Source organism: Chlorocebus sabaeus, chromosome 14, assembly GCF_047675955.1.
Source record: "Chlorocebus sabaeus isolate Y175 chromosome 14, mChlSab1.0.hap1, whole genome shotgun sequence".
Classification (NCBI taxonomy): Eukaryota; Metazoa; Chordata; class Mammalia; order Primates; family Cercopithecidae; genus Chlorocebus; species Chlorocebus sabaeus.
This window is the reverse complement of record NC_132917.1, coordinates 97,461,961-97,487,989: the sequence shown is the minus strand read 5'-3', so window position 1 is coordinate 97,487,989 and position 26,029 is coordinate 97,461,961. Positions and strand designations below refer to the sequence as shown.

The 26,029-nt window shown below is 54.1% G+C and overlaps 2 protein-coding genes across 8 annotated transcripts; one reads left to right on the top strand and one right to left on the bottom strand.

The window, feature by feature from the left end:
* Nucleotides 1-390: 390 nt before the first annotated feature.
* Nucleotides 391-13,394, top strand: GPAT2 (glycerol-3-phosphate acyltransferase 2, mitochondrial). Of its 3 annotated transcripts, none has more exons than XM_073023176.1 (22): nucleotides 391-454; nucleotides 3,029-3,151; nucleotides 3,302-3,415; nucleotides 4,111-4,184; nucleotides 4,592-4,696; nucleotides 4,906-5,034; nucleotides 7,383-7,482; nucleotides 7,919-8,052; nucleotides 8,361-8,460; nucleotides 8,556-8,768; nucleotides 9,146-9,268; nucleotides 9,439-9,521; nucleotides 9,850-9,968; nucleotides 10,597-10,667; nucleotides 10,747-11,005; nucleotides 11,095-11,243; nucleotides 11,433-11,510; nucleotides 11,990-12,121; nucleotides 12,204-12,324; nucleotides 12,405-12,470; nucleotides 12,707-12,762; nucleotides 13,153-13,394. In XM_073023176.1, the coding sequence occupies exons 2-22, from the start codon at nucleotides 3,089-3,091 to the stop codon at nucleotides 13,267-13,269; spliced, it is 2,406 nt and encodes an 801-aa protein (XP_072879277.1). In that variant the 5' UTR covers nucleotides 391-454; nucleotides 3,029-3,088; the 3' UTR covers nucleotides 13,270-13,394. The 3 variants fall into 3 exon arrangements, with proteins under 3 accessions (XP_072879277.1, XP_072879278.1, XP_072879279.1); XM_073023177.1 differs by having other exon boundaries at nucleotides 400-454; nucleotides 9,850-9,965; XM_073023178.1 differs by lacking the exons at nucleotides 11,990-12,121; nucleotides 12,204-12,324 and having other exon boundaries at nucleotides 400-454; nucleotides 13,153-13,260.
* A 199-nt stretch (nucleotides 13,395-13,593) lies between these two features.
* Nucleotides 13,594-22,470, bottom strand: LOC119623674 (oxaloacetate tautomerase FAHD2B, mitochondrial). Of its 5 annotated transcripts, none has more exons than XM_073023182.1 (8): nucleotides 22,310-22,470; nucleotides 21,307-21,557; nucleotides 19,943-20,159; nucleotides 16,202-16,261; nucleotides 15,765-15,927; nucleotides 14,190-14,298; nucleotides 13,969-14,056; nucleotides 13,594-13,830 (listed from the first exon to the last, which is right to left on the bottom strand). In XM_073023182.1, exons 2-8 carry the CDS (start codon nucleotides 21,549-21,551, stop codon nucleotides 13,768-13,770), a joined length of 945 nt encoding a protein of 314 aa, XP_072879283.1. In that variant the 5' UTR covers nucleotides 21,552-21,557; nucleotides 22,310-22,470; the 3' UTR covers nucleotides 13,594-13,767. The 5 variants fall into 5 exon arrangements, with proteins under 5 accessions (XP_072879283.1, XP_072879287.1, XP_072879284.1 ...); XM_073023186.1 differs by having other exon boundaries at nucleotides 22,393-22,460; XM_073023183.1 differs by having other exon boundaries at nucleotides 22,168-22,437.
* Nucleotides 22,471-26,029: the final 3,559 nt, after the last annotated feature.

Genomic DNA, 26,029 nt, shown 5'->3' with positions numbered 1-26,029 from the left:
GACCGGGAAGCGAGCAGGCCGCCCACCGAGCACAGAGACCGGGAAGCGAGCAGGCCGCCCACCGAGCACAGAGACCAGAGAAGGGAGCAGGCCGCCCACCGAGCACAGAGACCGGAGAAGGGAGCAGGCCGCCCACCGAGCACAGAGACGGAGAAGCGAGTAGGCCACCCACCGAGCACAGAGACCGGAGAACCGAGCAGGCCGCCCACCGAGCACAGAGACCTGAAGCGAGCAGGCCGCCCACTGAGCACAGGTCATGTGCCCACGGCCAGCGCGGCGGAGCACGGGGCGCAGGGCGGGGCTTCTGGACCAGCGCGCATCCCAATTGGTTCTCGGGGCTGCCTTTTAGCCGGACGCGCCGAGGTGGGCGGTGCGCGCCTTCCCCTGGGCAGTCCACGCCTTCCGGCCGCCTAGTGGAGCTACTGCTTTGGCGGGAGTTGGCGGCTGGTGTGAGGTGAGAGGCGCGGGGGCCACTCCCTGGCTAGGCCAGGTCAGACGCCGACCAGGATCATCCAGGGGCCTTCCTGCTTCAAGAGCCTGGTCTGAGCGGCCTGTTGGGCACTGGGCAGAAGTTGAAGGGGAGGGAGCGCCGGCCATGCGGGGCCTGTGGCGGGAATGAGTCCCTGGCGGGCCTGTGGCGGGAATGCGAGGCCTGTGGCGGGAATGCGGGGCCTGTGGCGGGAATGAACCCCTGGCGGGCCTGTGGCGGGAATGAGTCCCTGGCGGGCCTGTGGCGGGAATGAGTCCCTGGCGGGCCTGTGGCGGGAATGCGGGGCCTGTGGCGGGAATGCGGGGCCTGTGGCGGGAATGAGCCCCTGCGGGGTGTGGGGTTGGGGGCGGCGCTGGAGAGCCCCGCTTTGCCTCAAGGTCCAGGGCACCTGGTCCTCCTCCATCCGGAGGGGGCCTCCAGGACCTGACGTGGGGCAGGTGCCCTTCGCGTATCTGGGGTAGCTCGGGGAGCGCCTGCCACGGTCTGGCGAGAGAGCCGAGGCCTGAGGGGCCCTGGGCGGGGCTGTGGGGCGCCGCGGCCGGCCGCGTTGGAGCAGAGCCGGGAAGGTGGAGTTCTCTCGCGGCTCTCTGTAGGGCGCGAACATTCCCAAAGGGGGCAGGTTTAGAGTCTGACCCTTGATCAAGGGCTGAACGCGCAGATGTGCACGGGCTCAGGCGTCGATGATCATCAAGGTGGAGGCAGACGGGAGGGCTCCTGCGGTCGGGCTACGGGGACAGCGGCGGCCAGCTGGGCCCTGTGGGGTGTGTGCTCAGATGCCAGAGCTCAGCTTTTTCCATTACAACCGCGACTGGAAACCTTGATTTTTAAAAAATGTATGTAACAAGCCCTCTGCTGTTAAACGTTGGTTTTACTTCATAAGGTCTCAGCGCGTTGTATAGTCAAAGAAATATATGTGTGTGTGCGCGTGTGTGTGGCCCGCGGTGTGAGGGGATTGCTGCAGGCGGCCGCGAGTGAGTATATATATGAGTTGAATTTACCCTCGAGGTGCCAGTTTACATCCTCTGCTGTAGGAGTCTTGAGCTGTGTCGTTGAGGTAATTGGCAGATGGGGGTAACCTCTTGCCCTAGCTTTGACTCTGCTTCCGTAGAGTTAGCACAGAACTAATGGGGTTGGATTTGGGGATTGGGGGTGGTCTTCGGCTAAGGGACAGATATCCGCCTTGCAGAGCAGGCAGGACTCACCACAGGCCTCGGCTTGTAGCCTTGCTGTAGCATGTGTCTATGAACAGGGCTATGCGAACATTGTCAAGATACGGAGTGCCTTTGGGATGAGCCTCCCGTGGCCCCCCAGACCCCGGGCACTGCAGGATCCTGATCCCATTATTGATTGGCTTCATGTCGGGAAACTGAGCTGACTGGGGAAAGGAGGAACGTGCCTGGAGAACTTTTGGGAGGACGTTACTGTGGGTCAGCTGGCTCTGCCTGGTTCCCTCTTGCACGCAGGGCGGACTGCTGGACATACAGAGATGAGCCCCTGCCCTCAGGACACTCCAACCACGTAGGGAGATGAAACCATGGTCCTGGAGGGGGGCTTCGAATGGCTCTTTGTCCGGCAGGCTTGGGCTGGGGAACCCAAGGAGGAGAGGGAGGGCTTAGAGGGTCTTCCAGAAGCATCGTGGACTTAGAACCCTGGGCAGAATTGGGTGAGTGGCTGGGAAAGGAGAGGGTCCCAGATAGGCCTGATTACAGTGTGGTGGGGATGGGGAAACATGATTAGAGCAGCCTATTCATCAGGGTCATGCTGGGAAATAGGGAAGAGGGGCTTCTAGGCCCCAATTTTTGACCCAGGAGGCGTTCAGTGCTGTTTGAAGGAACATAGATATTTATTAGTTGAGGGAAATATCGTGGTGGGATGGAGGGGCTGAGGAGATACAAGTGGCGTCTTCTGTGGAGAATGTTAATATGAGAGGGGAATGATTGTGGAAAAGTCTGTCTTGTCCTCAACTAGATGCTCATTCTTGCGAGTAGGCCTCTGTGTTCTGACCCCCAGTTGTCCCTCTTCTATTAGCCAGCCCACATTCCCATATGTTTGGGTGGTTACAGGGCTGTCTCCTGGTGGGGAGGGGAAGGGCAGCTGAGAAGGACCTGGTAGCCTCATGGCGATAGTCTTCTTCCTCCTTTGCAGTCTCATGCCTCCGTCTTTTCAGTCCAGCCCTTATTCTTTCCCTCTGCACAGAAAAGATCAGCATCTCCGGTAGAGCCCTCATCTGTGCTAGGAGATGGCAGGGTGGGTGTGCATGGTAAGACAACCCATCCCTCTCATACTGGCCTGAGGAGGGCCCTGACCTGGCTACTGTGAGACTTTTTGAGAAGAGCTGGCTCCTTTGTGGGACCAGTGGGTGTGGGGCAGGGCCTTGATCTGAGCCAGCCCCTAGTTTCCAGCCTAGGTTCTCCTTACCGCTGATGGCCTAAGTGATGTCTGTCTGTCCTGTGATGGGGGAGTTGCAGTTACTTCAGGAGTCCCTGGATTATAGCTCAGATTCTTATGGCTCCATCCTTGTACCTTTTCCTGGCTCAGGTTTCTGTGGGGAGAAGGAGAGTGGCAGAGGTGACTGGTTCGTGGTTCTTCTAGGCTCTCATGGCCACCATGTTGGAAGGCAGACGCCAGACTCAGCCAAGGAGTAGCCCCAGTGGCCGAGAGGTAGTGTGGCTCGTCCCATTCCTCAAATCCCCTCTGCTCTGCCACCCCTTCTGCTGTGCCCCTTACTTCTAGAGCCTCTGTCGCTCCATCTTTCCCTCTCTCCTGCCAAGGACTTTGAGTCCTCTCATCTCTCCTCATTGCCCTTTCCAGACTAGCCTGTGGTCCTCAGGCTTTGGGATGAAGCTGGAAGCTATCACCCCATTCCTGGGAAAGTATCGCCCCTTTGTGGGTCGCTGTTGCCAGACCTGCACCCCCAAGAGCTGGGTGAGTGATGGTAGGGCCAGGCCGCGACCAGGAAGCTTGGTTCTCGGAGCCAAAGCTCTGGGAAGCTGCTTCCTTTATGCCCTTCCAGGCTTGGCTCTTCCCTGCCCCATGCCTCTGCCTCTGTCTTGCAGGGGAAGGGGTGCACTGGGATTGGTTGTGTGTTGGGCTGTGGCTTGTTCCCAGGCCTGGGAGAGTTGGGTGGGAGAAGTGCAAAGGGGCCTAAGTGTGGTAGGGTGTGCCCAGGGGGCTGGGGTCTCATCATGCCCGTGTGAGTTTTCTTGTTCAGTTTTGGGGACACCACCCACTCAGACTTCCCCAGCACTCAGCTTATGCTTGAAGACCTCTTTTTCGGTTCGTGTCACGTGATGGTGGTGAGGGGGCCCAGATTTCTCGTGGAGACCCGGGTTGCCTGTTCTCTGCTGTTGAGAAGATAACTTCCTGGAGACTTTCATATGCCACCTGAGAAAGGGTGATTCTGTACAGGATACAGCACTTCAGTTTTGAGCATGGGCCCCTTTTTCCTGAGCCAGCCTAGGATCTGGAGTCAAACGCCTTTGGGAAATACGGTGCTGTAATGTTTTCTCCTGGAAGACTTGGCAGGCCACCAGGCAGAGACCAGAGGGCAGCACAGGGGCTTTTCTTTGCCAGTTTGCAAAGGTCCCCCAAGACATGCTGTCTCTCCACCTCTCTGGCAGGAGTCCCTCTTCCACAGAAGCATAACGGACCTAGGCTTCTGCAGTGTGATCCTGGTGAAGGAGGAGAACACCAGGTAGTCAGAGCTACAGACTGGAGCAGGGTTGGGGACAGGGCCCCTTGGGTGCAGGGCTGCTGGGGCCCTGCTTTTTGGTGCCATTTTCTTGCTGATAGAAAAAGAAGGGCCCCGTCCTCTGTTCCACAAGCCTGCAGGGAGGGGCAGACGTGGAGCTCTCCTGCAGTTCCTTCTGTGAGCATGTGTGGATTGCCCACCGTGTTTCAGGCTGTGAACCTGTCCCTGACTCAGCAGGGTGAGGGGTGGGAATGGGGCACAGATGGACAGGCAGTTCCTCTTCCTGCTCAGGTGTTCCTGGGACATGGGACTGGGGTGTGGTCCCTTTCTGATTGAATAGCCCTCTGTGAGCCCTGGTGGAGGTGGGCTCTCTGAACGATCTTCCCTCCTGCTCTGGGAGCTGTACCCAGGTTTCGGGGCTGGCTGGTTCGGAGGCTCTGCTATTTCCTGTGGTCCCTGGAGCAGCACATCCCCCCCTGCCAGGATGCCCCACAGAAGATCGTGGAAAGCACCGGGTGAGGAGGCAGGGAATGAGGTCTGGCTGGCATTTCTGGGATCCTGAATGGGATGACAATGACAGTAGGTAGGGGTGGTTCAGAGGGCTGGCTGGGGCAAGGCTTCTAGAGCATGAGCTTTGCCTGGGACCCTTCCTTAAGGAGAAGGGTGAAGATTGGAGGCCGTTCCCTGCTGCAGCCTCATATCACTCCTCCCAACCCCCTCACAGGGTGCAGAACCTCCTCTCAGGGAGGGTCCCAGGAGGCGCTGGCGAAGGCCAGGCTCCTGACCTTGTGAAGAAAGAGGTACAGCGCATCCTGGGTCACATCCAGGCCTCACCCCGTCCCTTCCTGGTCAGGTAACTGTGCTGAGGGGCACTCATCCTTGGGCTGGGGACTGTCCTTCTGGAGAGTGGGTGTTGGCTGGGCGTGGGGAAGTGCTGAACTCTCCTCCTAGGGAGCTGGGTAGTGTTTACCAGAGTGGCCTGCAGCCTGCCTTCACCACCGCCTCCCATCCCCACATTCCCCAGCACAGGTCTGAGCTTCTGTTACATGCAGTGCACTGTTCCAGGGAAATGGAGGGGCAAACAGAGATACGCGTGGCTGCAAGAAGGAAGGAACAGGGCTGAGACAGAATACCAGTAAGGGGACAAAGAGACTGTTTAAGCCAGAGCCAAGAGGAGGAAAAGGAGCCAGCCTTGAGGGTACAAGAATGAGGGGAACAGTCTTGCTAGAGGGAATAGCCTGAGTGTTGATCTTGGGCAGGAGAGGGACTAGGTTTGCTCAAGAAGCTGACCTGGTTGGAAGCCAGCAGGTGAGGGTTTGAGAGCTGTGGGAGGTGAAATCGAGAGGCAGAAGGGATCAAATCATGTAAAGCTGTGCAAGTTTGGACCATATCTCCAAGTGCAGTGAAAAGCAGCTGCAAGGTTTTAAGTGGGAAGTGACGACATCGTGGATTAGGGTCAAGGGTGGAGACTAGAAGGGCATCTGGAAGGCTGTTTTGTTAGTCCAGGTGCGAGATGATGGTGGACAGTAGAGGTTGAAAAGTGGATTGAGAGATCGAGATGACATTAACAGGACTCACTAATGGACTGGACGGTGGGAGAAAGGGCAGTGAGGGAAACTGGAGAAGTTACAGGACAGCCCCATTTCTAGCCTACTTTCTGGTGGTATGTACAGAGAACAGGCTTTGGGAGAAGTGAGTTGGCCCAGAAAGCTAATCTGGACAGAGAGTTTTGGTACTTGACATGCTTGTGGAGACACTGAGGAGGCAGTTGCATGTAGGAGCTTGGAGCTCAGGAGAGAGGTTGGGGCCAGAGACACTGAAGCTTTGGCACACACGGTGTTTAAAGCCGAGGAAAGGAATGAGTCCCTGAGTGCAGCAGGGCTCGGGCAGCGTGTGTCAAGCTCAGCTGTCTTGAATATGCTGAGTGGCCAACTGAGCAAGGACAGAAAGTAGAGGTTGTTGGTGACCTTGGCCAGCCCTCCACTGTGACAATTCCTTGACTTTGTCAAGATTTCTAGTCCCTTGATGTCCCTTGACATCAGCCATCGGCCTCCCTGTCTGTGTTGCCTTCCCTCCGAGCCTAGCTGAGATTGCAGGCTCAGGGTGCGAGTAATGCTCTTGTGAGGGAATCATAGGCATGACCCCCGACTGTCTGCCTTCTCTTTGCACCTCAGCAGCCCAGCATTGCTAGAGAAACACACACCAGTGGACTGGTTTCCTTGCTAAGTGCAAATATCACAGGGACACATGGCACCCTCCAGGGCTCCCATCTAGCCTGCTCCTTCTTAGACTTATCCAGTGTCAACTGATGCCGCATCTCATGCTTCACAGAAAGATAAAAGCCATCACATGGGGACTTGCTGCTTATCCGCCACATTTCCCTGCTACTGCAGCTATGTATCTGTCCTAAATTAAAGCTGGTCCTACACCGTTGCAGTGGCTCATGCCTGTAATCCCAGCACTTTGGGAGGCCGAACAGGGTGGATCATCCAAGCGCTCAAGACCAGCCTGGGCGACATAGACAAGCCTGGGCAAACTTGTCTCTCCAAAAAATTAGTTGGGTACAGTGGTGCGTGCCTATGGTCCCATCTACTTGAGAGGCTGAGGTGGGAGGATCGCTTGAGCCCAGGAGGCAGAGGTTATAGTGAGCCAAGTTCGTGCTATTGCACTCCAGCCTGAGCAACAGAGCAAGACCCTGTCTTAACAAATAAATAGAGCCGGTCCTCCTGTTGGGCTGGATGGACAACCCCACCCGCCTGCCCACCAAGGATTTTACCCCTGCAGTTGTCCCCTTTCCTTCTTCTATCACTAGTCCTTCGTTTTTATTTGACCTTTCCTGGCAGTTTGCGAAGAACAGGCTAGGTTCTGCCTGGAGAGAGGCTTGGTCCTCTAGTCTCCTTTAGGGTAAATGGAGGCAGATGCTCTGATTCTGATGTGAGGCAGCTGCACCATGAGGTCGTGGGAGAGTAGCAGCGTCTAGTGGGCATGAACTGTGGTGTCAGAACTTCCAGTCCCAGCACTGCTACTTCTTAGTGTTCGTTACCATGAAGCAGTTCTGTAGCTTCCCTGAGTCTCACTTTCCTCTTCTGTAAAATGAGGACAGTGGTGGGGCCTGCCTTAGAGGAGCACTGGGTGGCCCTCCAAGTGCCCCGGGCCGAGCGTCACTTCTTGCCGCACCTCAGGCCTGGTGTCCCTCCCCAGGCTGTTCAGCTGGGCGCTGCTGCGGTTCCTGAACTGCCTCTTCCTGAATGTGCAGCTCCACAAGGGTCAGATGAAGATGGTCCAGAAGGCCGCCCAGGCAGTAAGGCCCGCCCTCCATTGGGATAGGGATGGTGGGAGCAGAAGAGCAGAGGCTGGGCCAAGCCCGTAAGTCAGGAGCAGCCCCCATCTGGTCCTGCTTCCTGACCTCTCTGCTCCCAGCCATACAGCAGTCCAGTCCCCATCAGCTGGTGGGAAAAATCCCCTGCTCTTTGCCGACCTTCCCTTTATGTCTCACGGCCCTGCTCCCACGGGGCTTCCTCTAACGTCTTTCCATCATGGTCTTAACAACCATTACGTCAGTGCATCAGTGCAGTTACCTTAAAAGTTGTCTAAAGTCTCCTTTGCCTTTGGGAAATGTGCTCAGAGGAAGAACTCTCAGCTGGACCCTCCCTCTCTCGGGCTGCCCTGGGTCTTTGGCTGCCTGTGTCCTCAGGGTGGGGCAGGTTGGCACTTCCCTCTGGCTCTCCCTGGAGCAGGGCTCGCCGCTTGTCCTCCTCTCTACTCACAAAACCCTCCTGGACGGGATCCTGCTGCCCTTTATGCTGCTCTCCCAGGGCCTGGGTGTGCTCCGTGTGGCCTGGGACTCCCGCGCCTGCTCCCCTGCCCTCAGGTAAAAAGCTTTTGCCTCTAGACATACGTGGGAGAAGCCGCAGGCTGGGGTGGGGTGTGTATTGGGGTGTGTTGGCAGCAGCTCCCTGCTAAAGCCCTCTTTGTGGCCTCTCTCATCCCAACCATACAGCAGTCTGGCCTGTGGGGCTTAGATGGAGGGGTCAGCCACAGGGCCTAGGGCCATGACTTCACCTCAGGGTATTCAAGTAGGACACAGGCTGGCCGTGGGGAAGCTGAGACTCTCACTAGCCCGTTCATTCTCATCTCCAGAGCCCCTTTCCTTATCAAGTTCTGCCCTATGTCCCACAGAGTTCTCCTGAGGAAGCTTGGGGGCCTTTTCCTGCCCCCAGAGGCCAACCTCTCCCTGGACAGCGCTGAGGGGCTCCTTGCAAGGGCTGTGGTCCAGGCGGTGAGTGCCCCCAGTGGTTACATATGGGCCAGGCTAAGAGAACAGGGGTCCGTTTCTGCTCTGGCCTTAACACCCCCTGTCCCCACTTATTCCAGGTCATAGAGCAGCTGCTGGTTAGTGGACAGCCCCTGCTCATCTTCCTGGAGGAACCTCCTGAGTCCCCAGGGCCACGACTGTCAGCCCTGGGCCAGGCTTGGCTGGGGTTTGTGGTGCAGGCAGTCCAGGTGGGCATCGTCCCAGATGCTCTGCTGGTACCAGTGGCCGTCACCTATGACCTGGTTCCGGATGCACTGTGTGACATATACCATGTGAGAACGTGAGACCCTCTAGCCCTTGGGCCCCTGGGTGGACACCAGCTCCAGATAGGAGGCAAAATATTGTGTCCTGTGGCTGAGTCTCTCTTAGGGCTGCTGGGGGTACAAAGGAATCATCTGGCAGCACCTGCCAAGGCCATTACCATCATCTCATTTCATCCTCTGAAGACCTTGATAGGGAGGGATTTTTCCTGTGTCATGGATAAGAAAAGAGGAGCTTGGGACAAGGTCATGCACCAGTTTGGGCCTGAGATAAAATGAGCATGCTGGGACCAGAGTATACCTCTGGAGACCAGGATGGGTGGGCAGCCCTGATGTCCACCCCAGAGCAGTGCCCCTGGCGACTATAGTCATCCTCTCCCTCCTTGCAGGCCTCGGCCCCCCTGGGGCTGTGGACAGGAGCTCTGGCTGTGCTACGTAGCCTGTGGAGCCACTGGGGCTGCAGCCGCCGGATCTGCTCCAGGGTGCACCTAGCTCAGCCCTTCTCCCTGCAGGTATGGAGTCAGCTGGGGAAGCCTGGGAGTACCTAAGGGGTCTGTCCTAGGCATCTTGGCAGTCTGGCTCTCGAAGCCACTGCAGGGATAGCTTTGCCTACTTCCAGTGGGCTGTGTGCAAGTTTCCTGATAGTCCAGCGCAGGCCACCTAAGAGCCTTGTCCTGGGCAGGAATACATCGTCAGTGCCAGAAGCTGCTGGGGCGGCCGGCAGACCCTGGAGCAGCTACTGCAGCCCATCGTGCTGGGCCAATGGTAGGGGCATGGGATCGTGCGGTCTCAGGGGCAAGGCAGGCAGCCCTTCAGCACCAGCTTCTGTATCCCCCCTAGTATACACACACTAGCAGACCTCCGTCACCACATATTCTGGGGTCATCTTGGATAGTTCCAGGCACCCGCCTTTCCAGTAGTCTGAGTGTGAGAATATGGCACAGAGGCGTGGAAGGGACTGGGGTTTATAGAAGCCATCCTCTATCCTGGGGCTGGGAGAGGGGAAACACCCTTACCTTTTAGAAAGCTCTAGGCTTTCCCACAGCTGTTTTTGTGTTTGGTCCCTTCATTCTGTAATCTGTCTCTATCTCAGTACTGCTGTCCCAGACACTGAGAAGGAGCAGGAGTGGACTCCCATAACTGGGCCTCTCCTGGCCCTCAAGGAAGAGGACCAGCTCCTGGTCAGGAGACTCAGCTGTCATGTCCTGAGTGGTGAGAGTGAACCAGATCTGGGCCTTTGGGGGCGGGTCCCTGAATCGTCCCCTCTCTGGGTCAGCCAGTCACCAGGGTTCTCCATTCCAAGTGAGTGTCTGCACATGAGACCCTCTATGGTACCTTGGGGACATGTGAAGAATGGAACCCTCCTCCTACAGGAGGAGCAGGGCAGCCAGGGCTGGCATGAGGGAGCAGCTAAGTGCATGCACAAAGATGGTGGCCTGAGGCCAGGAGGCTGCAGCTGCTTCCCCAAGGCCACACCCAGCCCTGCCTTCTGAGGGGAGTCTCCTTAGCTTGGATGGGGATGGTGTTAACTGAATGGAATGATACGTGTAAGGGCTTAGCAGAGCGCCTGTGCAGAGGGCCCTTATAGAGCGAGCCATCAGTATTGTCTCCAGTGGCCCTCTGTAGTAGAGGCTGTGGGTTGGTGTGTGGGCCCCAGGACGAGCTCCTGGCCTGGCTGTCAGCCTGTGTGATAAAAGCCACTGCTCCGGGTGTACATTCCCCATCCCTGGGGTGGAGCTGGGATGTGTGGCTAGGAAGACTTGCCAGATAATGGAGGGACCAGGCTGCTGGGCCTCAACCCCTGACCAGCATCTCCACCCCCGACCCCGCCCCACTCCAGCCAGTGTGGGAAGCGCTGCAGTGATGAGCACGGCCATCATGGCGACACTGCTGCTCTTCAAGCACCAGAAGGTAGCGGGTGCCACGTGGTGGGGACCTGGGCGGGGGGTGGGGTGTGGCTCTCCTGCTCAGGCCTGCTCTGCCCACCCAGGGCGTGTTCCTGTCACAGCTCCTGGGGGAGTTCTCCTGGCTGACGGAGGAGATACTGTTGCGTGGCTTTGATGTAGGCTTCTCTGGGCAGCTGCGGAGCCTGCTGAAGCACTCTCTGAGCCTGCTGCGGGCGCACGTGGCCCTGCTGCGCATCCGCCAGGGTGACTTGCTGGTGGTGCCGCGGCCTGGCCCAGGCCTCACGCAGCTGGCACGGCTGAGTGCTGAGCTGCTGCCCGTCTTCCTGAGCGAGGCTGTGGGCGGTGAGTCTTGAGGTGCACGGGGTAGGTGGGATGTGTGTGCAGTGGTGAAAGGAACAGCTTCATCCTCATAATGGACCCACCTCCCCCAGCCTGTGCAGTGCGGGGGCTGCTGGCAGGCAGAGTGCCACCCCAGGGGCCCTGGGAGCTGCAGGGCATATTACTGCTGAGCCAGAATGAGCTGTACCGCCAGATCCTGCTGCTGATGCACCTGCTGCCGCAAGACCTGCTGCTGCTAAAGGTCAGGCCTCCCCTATGGCCCACTTGCTCCTAGGCCTTCCCCTCTTGGTGGCAGGAATGGCCCAACCCTGCCCAAGCCCTACCTCTGAAACCTCCTGGGTGGTAGATCTGGCCTTGCCCGACCTTTGGCTAGGCCCCTGATCATGTGCCTGGCTTGCCTGAGGCCATATGGGTGCCTTTTTCTCCCCAGCCCTGCCAGTCTTCCTATTGCTACTGTCAGGAGGTGCTGGACCGGCTCATCCAGTGCGGGCTCTTGGTCGCTGAGGAGGTAGGCAGGGCAGCTGGAGACAAGACCCTTCCCTTGGGCCTGGCATCCTCCAGCCTCACACCCTGAGTGCCAGCTGCCCCAGGCTCCTCCTCTGCCCTGTGTGTGCTGTGGGGGTGGACTGCCCCTGGCCTTGCAGCGGGGAAGCCCAGCTCACACCTCGCTCCGTGCCTTGGGAAATGGCCACCTATGCCCCGGTTCTGTCTCTCTCTCTGGATAGCACTGGACATGTGTGCCTCTGAGGTTCTCTGCACACTTCCTGCTCCCCACATTTCTTGGCGACACAGCCACTGCCCTTGAGGGTGGGAGTTCACTTCCTCCCACTCTGCAAGTTGGCCCAGCAGGTGCTGTGGCATGGCTCTGGCCATCCTCTTGGGTCTCTAGGTCTGCTTTTACTGGATTCACCTGCATGTACCTGGTCTGGGGGTATAGGGTTGATCCCTGGCCAGCCTGTCAGAGAACTATGGCTTCATGGCCCCTAGACCCCAGGCTCCCGGTTAGCCTGTGACACAGGGCGACAGCGACTGAGCAGGAAGCTGCTGTGGAAACCGAGTGGGGACTTTACTGATAGTGACAGTGATGACTTTGAAGAGGCTGAGGGCCGGTACTTCAGGGTGTGTTTCAAGAAGCTGCCCCTGGAGGGAGGTGGTAGGGAAGTGGTGGGGAGCTGCGCTTACCCTGTCCTGTCCCCTCCAGCTCAGCCAGCAGTCACATTGCCCAGACTTCTTTCTCTTCCTTTGCCGCCTGCTCAGCCCACTGCTCAAGGCCTTTGCACAGGCTGCCGCCTTCCTCCACCAGGGCCAGCTGCCCGATACTGGTGAGGCCCTTGTTCCCTTGCAGTCCTCGAGGCAGGCTGTCTGTGTAGGGCACCAGGTCTAGGTCTTCTCTTTTCCGCAGAGTCGGGCTACACAGAGCAGCTGTTCCAGTTCCTCCAGGCCACCGCCCAGGAAGAAGGGATCTTTGGTGAGTCCCAGCCAGTCAGCCCAGGCTCCTGGAGGCAGGGGTGTTTGCTGGTGGTTGCTGCCCCCTGCCGGACAGTGAACCCAACTCTAGGAAGGCGGCTGCAGAGTTCAGAGGGTCTTCTGTCCAGTCTGAGCTCTAGCCCTCCCTGGGCTGCTGCTTTACACAAGAGGAGAGAACCCTGTGCCCAGTGGCTCCCTGTCCTCCCTACCTAGAGCCTTCACCTCTCTCCTCTCCAGAATGTGCGGACCGAAAGCTCGCCATCAGTGCTATCTGGACCTTCAGAGACCTAGGGGTGAGAGGAGCCAGTGTCACCATCTTCTGTCCCCGTTCCCACCCCGATAGAGTGGCTCAGGGAAACCCAGCTATGTCCCCATCACCCCACAGGGCTGGCGTGATGGTATCTCATTAAGACCCTAGGATTTACTTGGTGTCTTCCAGCAACATACGTGGTGATGGGCTGGAGAAGATGGGATGGTTTCCTGCCTCTTGGTCTCCCAAATCACTGGCTCTTCCTTCTAGGTGGGGTATTAGGGCTGCTTTGAGGCAGCTTTTGCACTCAAACACTGAGGTCTAAGGGGCCAGAGGTCTCACAGCAGGTTTCTGGGGGACAGGCTTGGTCCCTGGGCTCGGTGGACACAGTCTCTGTGTTGAGGGTACTCATGGCCCATCTTCCATGGCCCAGGTTCTGCAGCAGATGCCGAGCCCTGCAGGCCCCAGGCTCCACCTGTCCCCTACTTTTGCCAGCCGGGAGAATCAGCAAAAACTAGAACAGTTTATCCGGCAGTTCATTTGTAGCTAGAACTGTGAGAAGGAGCCTGTGCCGAGACTTCTCAGCCCCACAACACAGCTGTGTCCTAGAGGCAGAAGACGGAGAGGAGGCTGCAAACCCTTAGCTGGTCTATAAATACAATCATTGAGGCTTGATTGTCCCTTGCCATCTCTTGCTTTCTTCCTCCTTTGATGTGATAAACAAGGGGACCAGACAGGTTGTCTTTTCCCAAGCCCAGGAGTATCTTTGTGGCGTATGCGTGTGTATTTCCTCTCTTCTTCCCCAGTCCCACAAAATGCCCCGACTTGTCCCATGAAACAAAGCCCAAAAGAAGACAAACAGTAGAAGCCAAGCTGCTGCTTTGGCCTGACAAATTTATTGAAGAGAGCTCTGTCCTTCTCCCTTCTACCCAGAAGAGGCGGCTTGCAGGGCCGGCACCTGCCCATACCTGTCACTGGGCCTTTCCCTGGGCTAGGCTGAGCGGGAGCAGATGCCCCCATCCTATGTCCAGGGCCTGTGCAGGAGCCATCACACCACCTTGTTGATGATGACACCTAGTTCTTCAATCTCACACTGGACTTCATCCCCCTTCTGCAACAGAGCAGGCCATGAGGGTGTCAGCCCTTCCGTCAGACACACGCACATCCACACAAGCCTGTACTTCTCAAGTCTGAGCCAAGCCTGCCAGGCCTTCGGGGCCCTTGCTCTCTTTCCTTTTCGCTAACCTACCTTGAGAAAGACAGGAGGTTTCCTGAATACACCGACACCTGGGGGGGTCCCAGTCAGGATGACATCCCCTGGGTAAAAGGTGACAAACCTGGAGCAAAGCCAAAGGACCCGGTGAGACCAGGGGCTGGCTGAGGTGGTCACAGCCAAGGGTGGAGGGCTCAGCTCAGCCTCCACATGTGGGCGGATGGAGTGGGACTGGCAGGACAGGCCCTGGCACTCACTGGGAGACCCAGGCTATCAGGTCCTCCGTCTTGAATACCATCTGGTTGGTGTTGCTGCTCTGGACCACTTCCCCGTTCACTCGGCAGCAGATCTTTAAGTTGTGTGGATCTGAAATGCAAAGATGGTACCTTGGGGTTATCCCTTTCCCCCCTCAACCCCCCCCCCCCCCCCGTATTTCATAAACACAACTGCAGCGGAGCTTTGTGACTTGCCAGGTGAAAGGGCTTTGTGCCCACATTGACTCAGTGCTCTACATTAGAACTTTCTGTATAGACATTGGCCGTTTCAGGCCTCCCTGCATCCCTGCCAAGAGCCCCAGGCAGTAGTCACAGGGCTGAGTTGAGAGGATGTTCCAGACTCTGAAGAGGGAGAGAAAAATGGCTCGGGTTTTTGCCTTGAAAAAAAAAGGGCATCTGTCTACAGCATAGGATGACACCTGTAGATACAAAAATGGCTCCTGGGCAGGGCCAAGCCTGGTGCTCACGCCTGTAATCACAGCACTCTGGGAGGTCAAAGCAGGCAAGGACTGATTAAGTTCAGGAGTTCAAAACCAGCCTGGGGAACGTAGTGAGTGCTTGTCTCTATAAAAAATAATAACAACATTAGCCAGGCGTGGTGATGCATGCCTGTAGTCCCAGCTACTCAGGAGGCTGAGGCGGGAGGATCGCTTGAACCCTGGATATTGAGGCTTCAGTGAGCTGAGATTGGGCCACTGCACTCCTGCCTTGGTGACACAGTAAGACCATTCCAAAAGAAAAGAAAAAGAAAAAGAAACCCAAAACAAAACAAATACACAAAAAAGACTTAGCATCTATAAACCAGTGAGGTAATGGTTCTAGCCGGGACCGTAAAGCCTCGTGTACTGGATGTTGGCAGGGGATGGATTAGTGTAAGAACATCCTGGCTAACCAGCACTTTCAACTGCTGGTGGTGGTCCTAGTGTTCTACCCCCCTAAGTAGAGCAGCTAAAACACAATTTAACTTTACTGAGGACTCTGCATGGGGTGCTGTGAGGTAATGGGGTCTTTGGCATCCTGGCATGGCTGGCCCACAGGGACACCTCCCCCCATCTCCACCACAGTTGTGGGCGGCTGTGTTAAGAGGCTGCGCTCTGCCCTCTGGGGCACTGCTCCCGTCCTGGCGCTGTCTCCTCACTGTGTGTGGTCGGTGCTGTTCTGTTTCCACAATGCCTGGGTGAGTCACACGGGCTCTCATGTCCTGTACTGTGGAAGATGCCAGGGCCTTGTGATAACTATGCTCCACGATGCTCAACTTAGATCGTTTCAGATGGTGGCAGCCACAGGAAGCCTGATCCACCCATCAGCTCAGTGTTCTTTGCACTTTACTTCCTGCAGTTTCACATTCTCTGCAGTTGTGTTCCCTCTAGGGCGCTTGGGAAGGAAGCCCATGGGAGAACTCATGGCTGAGGGTAAGAGACTTGGCCTGTGTGGAGTCAGCAGTGAAAGGGTGGCCAGGGAGGGCAGGTGCCGCATGTACCTGAACCCACGCTCCTCCCTGGAACGCTGTTCATCTGTGCAATGGTAGGTACAAGGGGGCAGGGTCCAGGGACCTACCTGCTACACTGTCCTTGGTCACCAAGGCAGGGCCCAGAGGGCAGAAGGTGTCGAAGGTTTTCCCCAGCAGCCACTGTTTCCCATTGCGTGTCGTTAGCCAATCACGAGCACTCACGTCATGGGCCACAGTGAAGCCGGCCACGTGGGCCATGGCATCTGTGGCCTATGGGGCAGGGGATATGGCCATACAGGAGGTTAGATCACGGGTGACACCAACACCTTTGGCAAAGGATCTCTAAGCTGTTATCCCGTGTTAGTAGCCAGGGCCAGCCAAAGGTGGGTGAAGGGCAAGGCAGTGTCAGGGAGCAAGGAGGCTGACTGCTTCCCAGGGTCAGGGACAGCTGGCACCGTGTGTTGGTGAGAGGTCAGCACTGGGAGAGGCAGGAGCTGGGGCCTCTGCTATACCCTGGCCTGGGAGCCCCACCTTTCCACCTCACCTTGATGTGCTTGCCTTTCTTTCCAATGACCACGGCCAGCTCCACTTCCCAATCTACTTCCTGTAGGGTGGGAGAGGAACAGTGAGCTGCAGTGGCTTTGGGGCCCATTGTCCATGCTGAGAGGCTGCACACGGTGCTGAAGGGCCTGGACCTTTGTCATTAGGGCTTAGGTGCCAGCCCATGTTTGCCATCACCATGAACCAGAGCCAAGTGAATGACAAGGGACCTGTGACTTGCAGACCCATACATTTTGGGCAGTGGCAGACAGCATCACGGGATGCAGGCACAGGTCCTCTCCCCACTGTGACTGCAGAAGAGCAACACGTGTCCGGCGCACTGAGTTTAAAAGTTACTCTGGATACTTTTAACGAAGAATAAATACGAAGTAATATCCTCTAGCAATATGTAACCTTACTGTGTGTCAGGCACTATTCTAAATGCTGTAATGTTGTTAACTCACTTTAGTAAGAAAAAGATTGACATCCCACAAAGGACTTGAGTAAGCAATTCACAAAAAGGCAATGGACATGGCCAGAAAACATGAAAATATGCTCAGCCTCTCCCATAATCCATAAAATACAACTACAAAATAGATATAATTTGGCCTTTAAAATTGGCAGCTCTTTCTGATGATAACCAGTTGGTATGAGTACACCTGACACCCAGATGTTGGTCTCTAATACCACTCCCCATTAAGAAGCACCGGGTTCCTCGGGGAAATGGCTAATTCCAGGTCCGAGACAGACAGTACATGATAAGACTAGAACATCTTGGTCAAAAAGCTAGGATATACAAAAAGTGACGGGAATGGAGCCAACTTGAAGGCCCCTCACTGGCCAAACTGAGGTCACCTAAAGAATGTAAATGATGAATTACAAACAATTGAGTAAAAACAAAAATCATGAATTCACAGTGATATTGAAGACACAGGAATAAAGAGGAGAGGCAGCTTTTCTTCATAGAAGAATGCCGGCCAATAAAAACAGAAGGCATGATTGAGAAGAGTCATTGATCTTGGTCGGGCGTGGTGACTCACGCCTGTAATCCCCGCACTGTGGGAGGCCGAGGCGGGCAGATCACCTGAGGTGAGGAGTTCAAGAACAGCCTAGTCAACATGGTGAAACCCTGTCTCTACTAAAAATACAAAAATTAGCCAGGTGTGGTGGTACACGCCTGTAATCCCAGCTACTCGGGATGCCAAGGCAGGAGAATCACTTGAACTCAGGAGGCAGAGGTTGCAGTGAGCTGAGATCATGCCACTGCACTCCAACCTGCACAACAGAGCGAGACTCTGTCTCAAAAAAAAAAAAAAAAAAAAAAGGTCATTGTCCTCTAACCCCCAATGCAATAATGGATTCAGTCAGGATGACCACAGGATTCCTGGATAAGAAGATGGGGCAGTAAGTTAGTTATGTGATCTCAAACTACCACTCATAGACTGCTTATTAATTACAAAAATGGAAATGCGTCTTTCCAATGGAGGGACCTAGTGAATGTCAGCTAAACCAAGTGGTCAAATTCTGGGACCACTGACATGAGCCTCCCAGTGGGATGCAATGGGAAATGTATAACATCTTTGTAGACCTCTTGATAAAAATGCTTACCCTGACACTAATCATGAAGAAATGACCAGACAAACCTAGGCTGTGAAACATGCTATGAGACAACTGGATTCTTCAAGGAAAGGGCAGGGAGCATGTTTGAGATCAGGAGTTGGCAAACTATGGCCAGCTCACTGTCTGCTATAACAGTTTGAATGGAAACCCACCATTCATTTCTGTATCGTCCCTGGTGGTTTTCACACTACAACAGCAGAGTTGAATTGCTGCAAAAGAGATCATCTGACACTCAAAGCCTAATATTTACTAATTGGCCCTTGATATGGTTTAGCCGTTTCCCTACCCAAATCTCATCTTGTAGCTCCCATAATTCCAACATATCGTGGGAAGCCCCGGTGGGAGATGACTGAATCCTGGGGGCGGGTCTTTCCCGTGCTGTTCTCACAACAGTGAATGGGTCTCATGAGATCTGACGGTTTTAAAAATGGGAGTCTCTCTGCACAAGTTCTTTTCTGCCTGCTGCTATCCGCCTAAGATGTGACTTGCTCCTCTTTACCTTCCACCACGATAGGCTTCCCCAGCCACATGGAACTGTAAGTCCAATTAAACCTCTTTATTTTGTAAATGACCCAGTCTCGGATATGTCTATCAGCAGCATGAACACAGACTCATACAGCCCTTTAAGTAAAAGTCTATGGAACCATGTTCTAGGTTAAAACTACTAAAGAGATAAAACTGAATACAGTGTGTGGCCTTAGTTGATCACAGAGCAACAAAGTAACCAAATTAAAAGTCATCTTTGTGGCAACTGGGTTTCATGTTAAATATTATTCAAGTTAATTTTCTTGGCTGTGATAATGGTATGGTCATGCAAGCCATTGTCCTTATAAGATGTCTATTTAAGTTTTTATGACTAAATTGTCTTAATATTTGTAATGTGTTTTCAAAGGTCTCCTTCACCCCACCCATGCAAAAAATAAAGAAAAATGTGTTTGCACGTGGAAGGCAGGGAGAGGGCAAGGGAGAGAAAGCAAATACAGCAAAATGTTTATAGTGAAACCAGGTGAAAAATATATGAGCATTCACTGTATTATGTTTTCAGCTTTTCTACAATTTCCAAGACATTTCTAAAATAAAAATTTGAGAGAAAAAGTAACTAGTGTTAGTAAGGGTATATACACTATTGATGGAAGTGTAAATTGCTTTTACAATTTGCTTAAAGGACAAATGGGAGATTTTCTTAAAAGTTTTGAAATACTGCCTATAGTTTAATATATTCAAATCCTAAGAGTTTATTCAAAGGAAACACTAAGGCCAGGCGTGGTGGCTCACACCTGTAATCCCAGCACTTTGGGAGGCTGAGGTGGGCAGATCACAAGGCCAAGAGATCGAGACCATCCTGGCCAACATGGTAAAACCCCATCTCTACTAAAAATACAAAAACTAGCTAGGCGTGGTGGCATGCGCCTTTAGTCTCAGCTACTCAGGAGGCTGAAGCAGGAGAATCACTTGAACCCAGGAGGTAGAGGTTGCAGTGAACCAAGATAGCACCACTGCACTCCAGCCTGGCAACAGAGCAAGACTCTGTCTCAAAAAGAAGAAAAAACCCAAAAAAGGAAGTAATAATGTATTAATGGACATGCAAAGTCTTTTCTACATAAGGATGTTCATTGCGACATTTATTTATGGAAGCCAAAAACTGGAAACAGTATCCAGCAGTAAGGTACTCAGGAATATAAACTACCCTGTACAACACAGAATTCCATGGTAACCTAAATATGTCAGGGAGAATATTTAATGGCATGAAAAAATGCTTCTGATGGAGTCTTAAGTAAAAGATAAGTGTATGTACAGTATAAACATATGCAGGAGTGGAGAAACACTGGGCAGACAGAAAAACATTAATATTGCAAGCCCTGGGCAGTGAGACTACGGTGACGTAATTTTTAAATGTTTATCTCTATTTTACCTACAGTGAAGGTGTATTGCTTTTGTAATCAGGAAAACACACACATTAACTTTTTTTTCCAAGGCCACCGTTATTACTGAGTGTATAATCCCCTAGAGTAATCCCCTGCTGAATGTACTATTGAGCAAGAGCTGGCTCCAGCAGGCTGAACACTGAGCTCAGAACGCCCTTGCGATGGCCCAGTGACGAGGGAGGGCGTGGGGAGGCACTGACCTGGCTCTCTGGTGGGAGGACCACCTCATCATAGGGTCCCACGATGGAGCTGGCAAACTTGCTGAAGATGATGGGCTCCTTGGGCACAGGCACGTTCTGTTCTTTGCAGTGGTCCACATAATTCATGCCCACACACACCACCTTATCTGGCCGTGTGACTGGAGCCAGGAAGGTTACCTCCGATCGTGGTAGGACTGGCAACTGGGCAGCCAAGGCTCTGTAGAGACCACAGCAGGTGAGAGGGTCTGGCTGGGAACAGGTCAGCAATCCCGGCAGGTTGGGCAGATCCTGCAGCAGCTACAGGTTTTGCTTTTTGAAATGTATTTCCTAGCTCTATCAACCATCGGAGTCAGTATGAAAATCAAGCCGAGCTATCGTCCTTTGATACCAGAGCAGGGCTTTTATTTTTCCAGTGTTGATTTCCTCTCCCGCTTCGGTAACTCATGTCCATGTAAAAGATACAAACTGGAAGACACAGAAAGGTCTCCCGTTTCCCTTCTGGTTCCCCTGTTCCCCTGGCTCTTCGCAGCTACTCTATGGATATTCTTCTCCCAGCCTTTTGTATGCAAATGACAGCACCAATCTTTACACTTTTGACAAAAACAACTGCTTTTGGAGATCTCTCCTTAACAATATGTAACAATACATAGAAGGCGTCCTCTTTATTGCTTGTGGTTGTATATTACTGCTGTATAGAGATATACCCAAGTCCCTAATGAGGGACATGGAGGTTTCTCATCTTTGCGGAATATGGCAATATGGGAACATACTGTTAATACTGTGAGCCGTGAAACATTTGTATTTTTTCCTATTTTAATAGATGAAAACGACATCTTAACGTGTTTTTAACTTATTGTTCATCAGCTCCTTAGACCAGATTCTGTAGGGGTCCAGGCTTCAGGGACGCTCTCACCTAATCTAGTCCAAATCCAGGAACTGTCTTGTAAAAAACCTCCCTGCAGTCCTCTCTCCTTGTAGGAGCTGGGAGTCTCTATCACTCCCCCAGCTGCATAAGATGCCTTTTAGGACCCCCTGGCCCAGACCCGTCAGTCAGTCCAGGACTTCATTCCCAGAGGAGGCAGTGTGATGAAGTAGAGAGTCCTGGTTCCAGCACCAAATGTACGGCCTTGAAATTGTTAATCACCTCCCCTAGGCCTCAGTTTTCTCCTCTGAAAACTGAAGATGTTATTACATAAGATTTCTAAGGATCTTTTAAGAGAACAGGTGAGAAATAAAAGGTGGGGTTACTCTGCTCCCTTGCAAAAGAACTACCTGCTGGTGCTGTTTCCCAGAACAGGAATGCGGTGGGAGGGTGCGGGGGAACCAGGGCAGCTGCTTCAGGGCGATGCTGCCCACTTACTTACCTTCTTGCCACTGAGAGGGTGGCCTCTCCCTGCTCTAGGAACTGTGTCATCGTCTTCGGGAGTGTGGGGTCAAAGGCATTGAGGTTGATAACCCCTCCACCATTCCCTGTCTCCAGGCCCAAGTGAGGCCCCACCAGGTGGGGTGCCTGGAACTGTACTAGTCTCATGTCTCTGGAGGGTTGAAAGGGCCACTTCTGAGCCTGCAGCAGAGCTGTGAGCAACCTTCTTCTACCAGACACCAGCATCAGAGCCTGCAGAGAAAAACGCAGGATCCAGGAGATGGAGGATCCCAGAGCCATCATCAGGATCCCTGAAATTCCTAGGACTATAGCCCAAGGCCCTTTGCCCCGTCAACAGTTCCCTGCACACCACATGGGAAGTGGTCCAGGCTTGTATTTTATCCTGCTATACTTCATAAGGTGAAAGTACAGGCGCCCTCTGGCTGTTGCCTCAGGGACGAGGCTGGTTACCAGCGCTCCAAGAGAACCCCAGGCCCCACTGCCTGTTCCCTTCCCACGTGACACACACATGCAGGTTCATTCCAACCTGACAGCGGTCCCCTCAGGTAGCGCGCCCTCACTTTACAGAAGGGGACACTGAGACTCGAAGGGACGACGTCAGGTGCCCAAGGTGCCAGTCAGAAAGTGGCCCTGGGGCTTCTGCAACCACCACTAAGTCACAGGGCCCGAGCTCAGTCCAACTCTGCGAGAGTCCGTAAGCAAAGGGACGGCGACATGAGGTGGAAACAGTAGCCTGAAACGTGGGTGTGCACGTCGGATCCCATCCCACCGTCCACTCGCCTGGAAACCTCCAGTTTCCCCATATGCCCAGCTCCATCCCCTGCAGTTAGTGGGGCCTCACACGGGTCCGCCCCGTCCGTACGGTCGGTAGCAGCCTGGGACCTGGTTCCAGCTCTGCCCTCCGCGGGAGGCCTGCGCCAGGGACACCCTTCCGACCTAACCCAGACCCTCTTGCTCAGCCCACTTTCCCCTAACAGGTCTACTTGGCGGCGGAGGCCGGTCCTCCTGCGCTGAGTTAGGGCTCGCGGGGCCGGAGGTCAAGGGCGGCGGGCGCCTAGGCACTGACACCAGTGACCGCAGCCAGCCGGGGAACTACAGCCGCGGCGAACCCAGGGCCGCTCGGCGCGCACTCCACAGAGAAGCGGGCGCGTCCGATGACGTCACAGGCAGTGGCCACCGGCAGCACGCCAATCCCGGAAACGCGGGCCCAGCGCGGGGCGGGCTGCTCCGGGGGTGTTCGGGCTCCAGGCACAGCCCGGCGCCTGCCGCGTCTTCGGGAGACGGTGGCTCTCGGAGCGACTCTGCACTTGCCCGAGCCCGAGAGTGGGCGCTGCCCGAACGTTTGTCCCTGGGCGCTTCGCTGGCCTCATCCAGTCTCCGCCCTGTTCTGGGCCTGGCGCCGTTCCCGTCTTCCCATCGGTGGGGAAAGTGGTGGAGGAGACCGAGGCGGGTGCTGGGTGGCGGAGAATGATTTGTGGCTTCTGATTCTGACGGGTGTGGTTGAGGAGGGGAGGGATGACTGCCCCCGTTTTACCTACGGGGAGCCTGGCGCCAGAGCTGTTTTCCCAGAGTGACAGGCGGTGAGCAGTGGAGCTGGCGCTCCTGACCCCGAAGCCCGGCGTTTCCCAGCCACTCTCGGCAGCACCACTGGGCGCAGGTGGGGAAGCGGGGAAACGGGGCTGCGTCCCCTGCAGAGGGCGGGCGTGCAGGGAGCGGCGGCTGAACTCCACAGCCAGCCACAGCTCAGCTCTTCAGCTGCCGGCTTTGAAGAGTGTGAGGGGCTCTGGGCAAGAGGCCCCCCATTACTCAAGGACTAGATCGTCAAGAGCTTGACTTGTCCTACGAAGGAGTCTGGACCTCGTGTAAGTGCACAGGAGACCGCTGGAAGGTCCTCACTGGCGTGCCATGGCCCGACTTCTATTTGAGAAGTTTTTCTCTGGCCACCCGTCTAAGGAAAAGTGTCTGGGTGGGTGGTGCAGGTGAGAACAGTGGTGCTGTGGTGGGTGGCGGAGAAGGTGAGTGTGCAGAGATGTTCAGGAGGAAGAACTGACAGCTCTGGATGACAGGAGGTGGAAGTGAGAAGGAAGGAGGTACAAGGCCGACTCCTGGGTCTCTAGCCCGGTAGGTGCAGGGCCATTCATGGAGACGGGGCTTCTGGAGGAGCAGCGGGTCTGGGGAGAGGATGGTGAGCTCCGATTTGCATGGGACATCCAAAGGGCATTGAACGGTGAGCAGTCGGAGACATGGGTCTGGAGCTTGGGACTTCAGCCTAGCTTGCAGAAGGTAACCACAGATATAGAAATGGAACCTGTGTCTGGGCGCGGTGGCTCACGCCTGTAATCCCAGCACTTTGGGAGGCTGAGGCGGGCAGATGACGAGGTCAGGAGATCGAGACCATCCTGGCTAACACGGTGAGACCCCGTCTCTACTAAAAATTAAACAAAAAAAAATGTAGCGGGGCGTGTTGGTGGCGCCTGTCGGGAGGCTGAGGCAGGAGAATGGGGTGGGATTATCAAATAGTCCCACCAGGAGCGAAAACCATTTGGCAGTGTATGAAGAGAGTTAAACATACACCTACCATATGATCTAGCCATTTCAATCCTGACTCTTGACAGTACTGAATTTTATCTTAGCCCTTTGCTCCTAGAAATAGTGAAAGTTAAGGAATCCCTCCACACTTTTGTTCCAGAAAACACCCTACTGGAAAGAACCAGTGACTTCCCATATAACTTGGATAAGACTCCCAGATGCTCCCTTGTTTATCTATGACCAGGCCAGACACAGACCCTCTAAATTCCCAGTCTTGGCATCATAAATGATTAACTGGACTGCTTGTCCCCACAGATCAATAAGAACAAAATACCTGTAACCAAACTTTGGTTCAGATTCTCTCCTCCAAGCCCCTGAGCTTTGGCCCAACCGCAGCTTGTGCCAACCCACAGCCCTCCTGAGGGTCCCTCCTGAGAACAGGCTGTCTGCAGGGTAAGACCTGCTTGATGGTGACCCTCTTGCTCAGCCCACTTTCCCGTAACAGTTCTTTGTATCCACATTTACGCCACCCTATACAAGATCAGGCCTTTGCCTAACCTCTGAGACACTTGAGGATCATATCGTCAGACTGTTTCCCTATTGTAATAGTCCCCCCCACACCCCACAGCAATCCTTTTTAATAAATTCTCTTTTTACAGAATCCAGGTTTATAATTTTGATAGTAATTACATGAGAAATTAAAAAATATGCTCATGCAAAGATGTATACAGAAATGTTCACAGCAGGCCTTTTGTAAAGTCTGCAAACTGGAAACCACCTGGTTTTCCAGTAACAGGTGAATGTGTAAACACTGTGTATAGCCACACTAGGGAATGCTTCTCAGCAATAAAAAGGGACAAATTGTTGATGCAGCATGGATCTAGATCAAGATAATTATTCAGAGTGAGAAAGGGTAGTTTAAAAATGAGTACATATGGAATTATTTCCTTTGGATAGAGTATCCTTGGGGGATATCTTCAAAGACCCCCAGCGGATGCATGAAACTGCCATAGTGCCAAACCCTATATTAGCCATGTCTTTTCCTACATATACCTGTCAGTGATCAAATTTAATCCAGGTGAAGTTAATCTGGTGCTACACGGTTGCTGTCAATCGGAATACATTTCTGTTGACATCTTCCACTCACAAATCTCATGCTTTTTCCACCCTACCCAAGCACTTCTCACACACTGTAGCCTTAACTTTTCCATTTTGAGGCGCGACAGCAAAACTGGCACAAATTTCTTTTTCCTTCTTCACAATTTCATGGATAGAAGATTCTTTCTGTAGATCTTAGCAACCTCATTATGTGATTTTTTTTTCCTGGCAGCTTGAGAGGGGCACATGTTAGCAAGAAGGAGCACAGCCTCCCTGCCAGGTGCTCTGTCCTGCGTATACTCTGGGCTAGACACACCCTCCTCTGGCTTGCTGTGGTCTTGCTTCACCCTGCGATGCAGGGGCTCCATCCACAGCCCTCTGTCCAGGAGCACCCAGGGTCTGCTTACATTTTTTCAGGGACAGGGAGCTCACTGCTGTGTGGGCGACTGGGCCCAGTACTTTATGGGGAGGGGGAGAATGGAGGGCAACACTGTCTTCAAGTGTCATCACTGTCCTGGGCGCATTGAGCAGCCCAGGTAACAATGTGACCTCGGTGTTTCCTATGGCTGGGTAGTCATTCCTGTCAGAATGTGCGTCCCGTGACAACCAAAAGCCTGTGACTCCTAGCTGGTAGAAATGTCCTCTTCTTGCCCCTGGAGCTGTGCAGAGCACATCTTGTCCTGCATTTTCTAAAATGTTTGAATAAAACCAGCATGTCATTCCTCTGCCGCCTCTCTCCTAGTTCCCTTGCCTTTCTTAGACCTCAGATCATTCTGATAATCTCCTTGGGGTAAATTCAGTGACTGTTGGTCATCATCAGCTGTGCCTCTTCCTTCTGGAGGATGGGGTGTTTGCATCTAGCTGAACTATGGCCTTGCCATAAGAATTGTTTTGACTGATGCTATGTGGGTAGGAGCATCATAGGCCCCTTACAAGGCTTCTGTAAAAGCCAGCCTGTGTTTGTCATGTCTCTTTTCCCTCTGCTACTGGATGGAATGCTCTAAATAAAAGCCAGACTCTGTCAGCTTGTGTCCCAGAGTTAAAATGACATGGATCGAGCCACAGCCAACTCACAT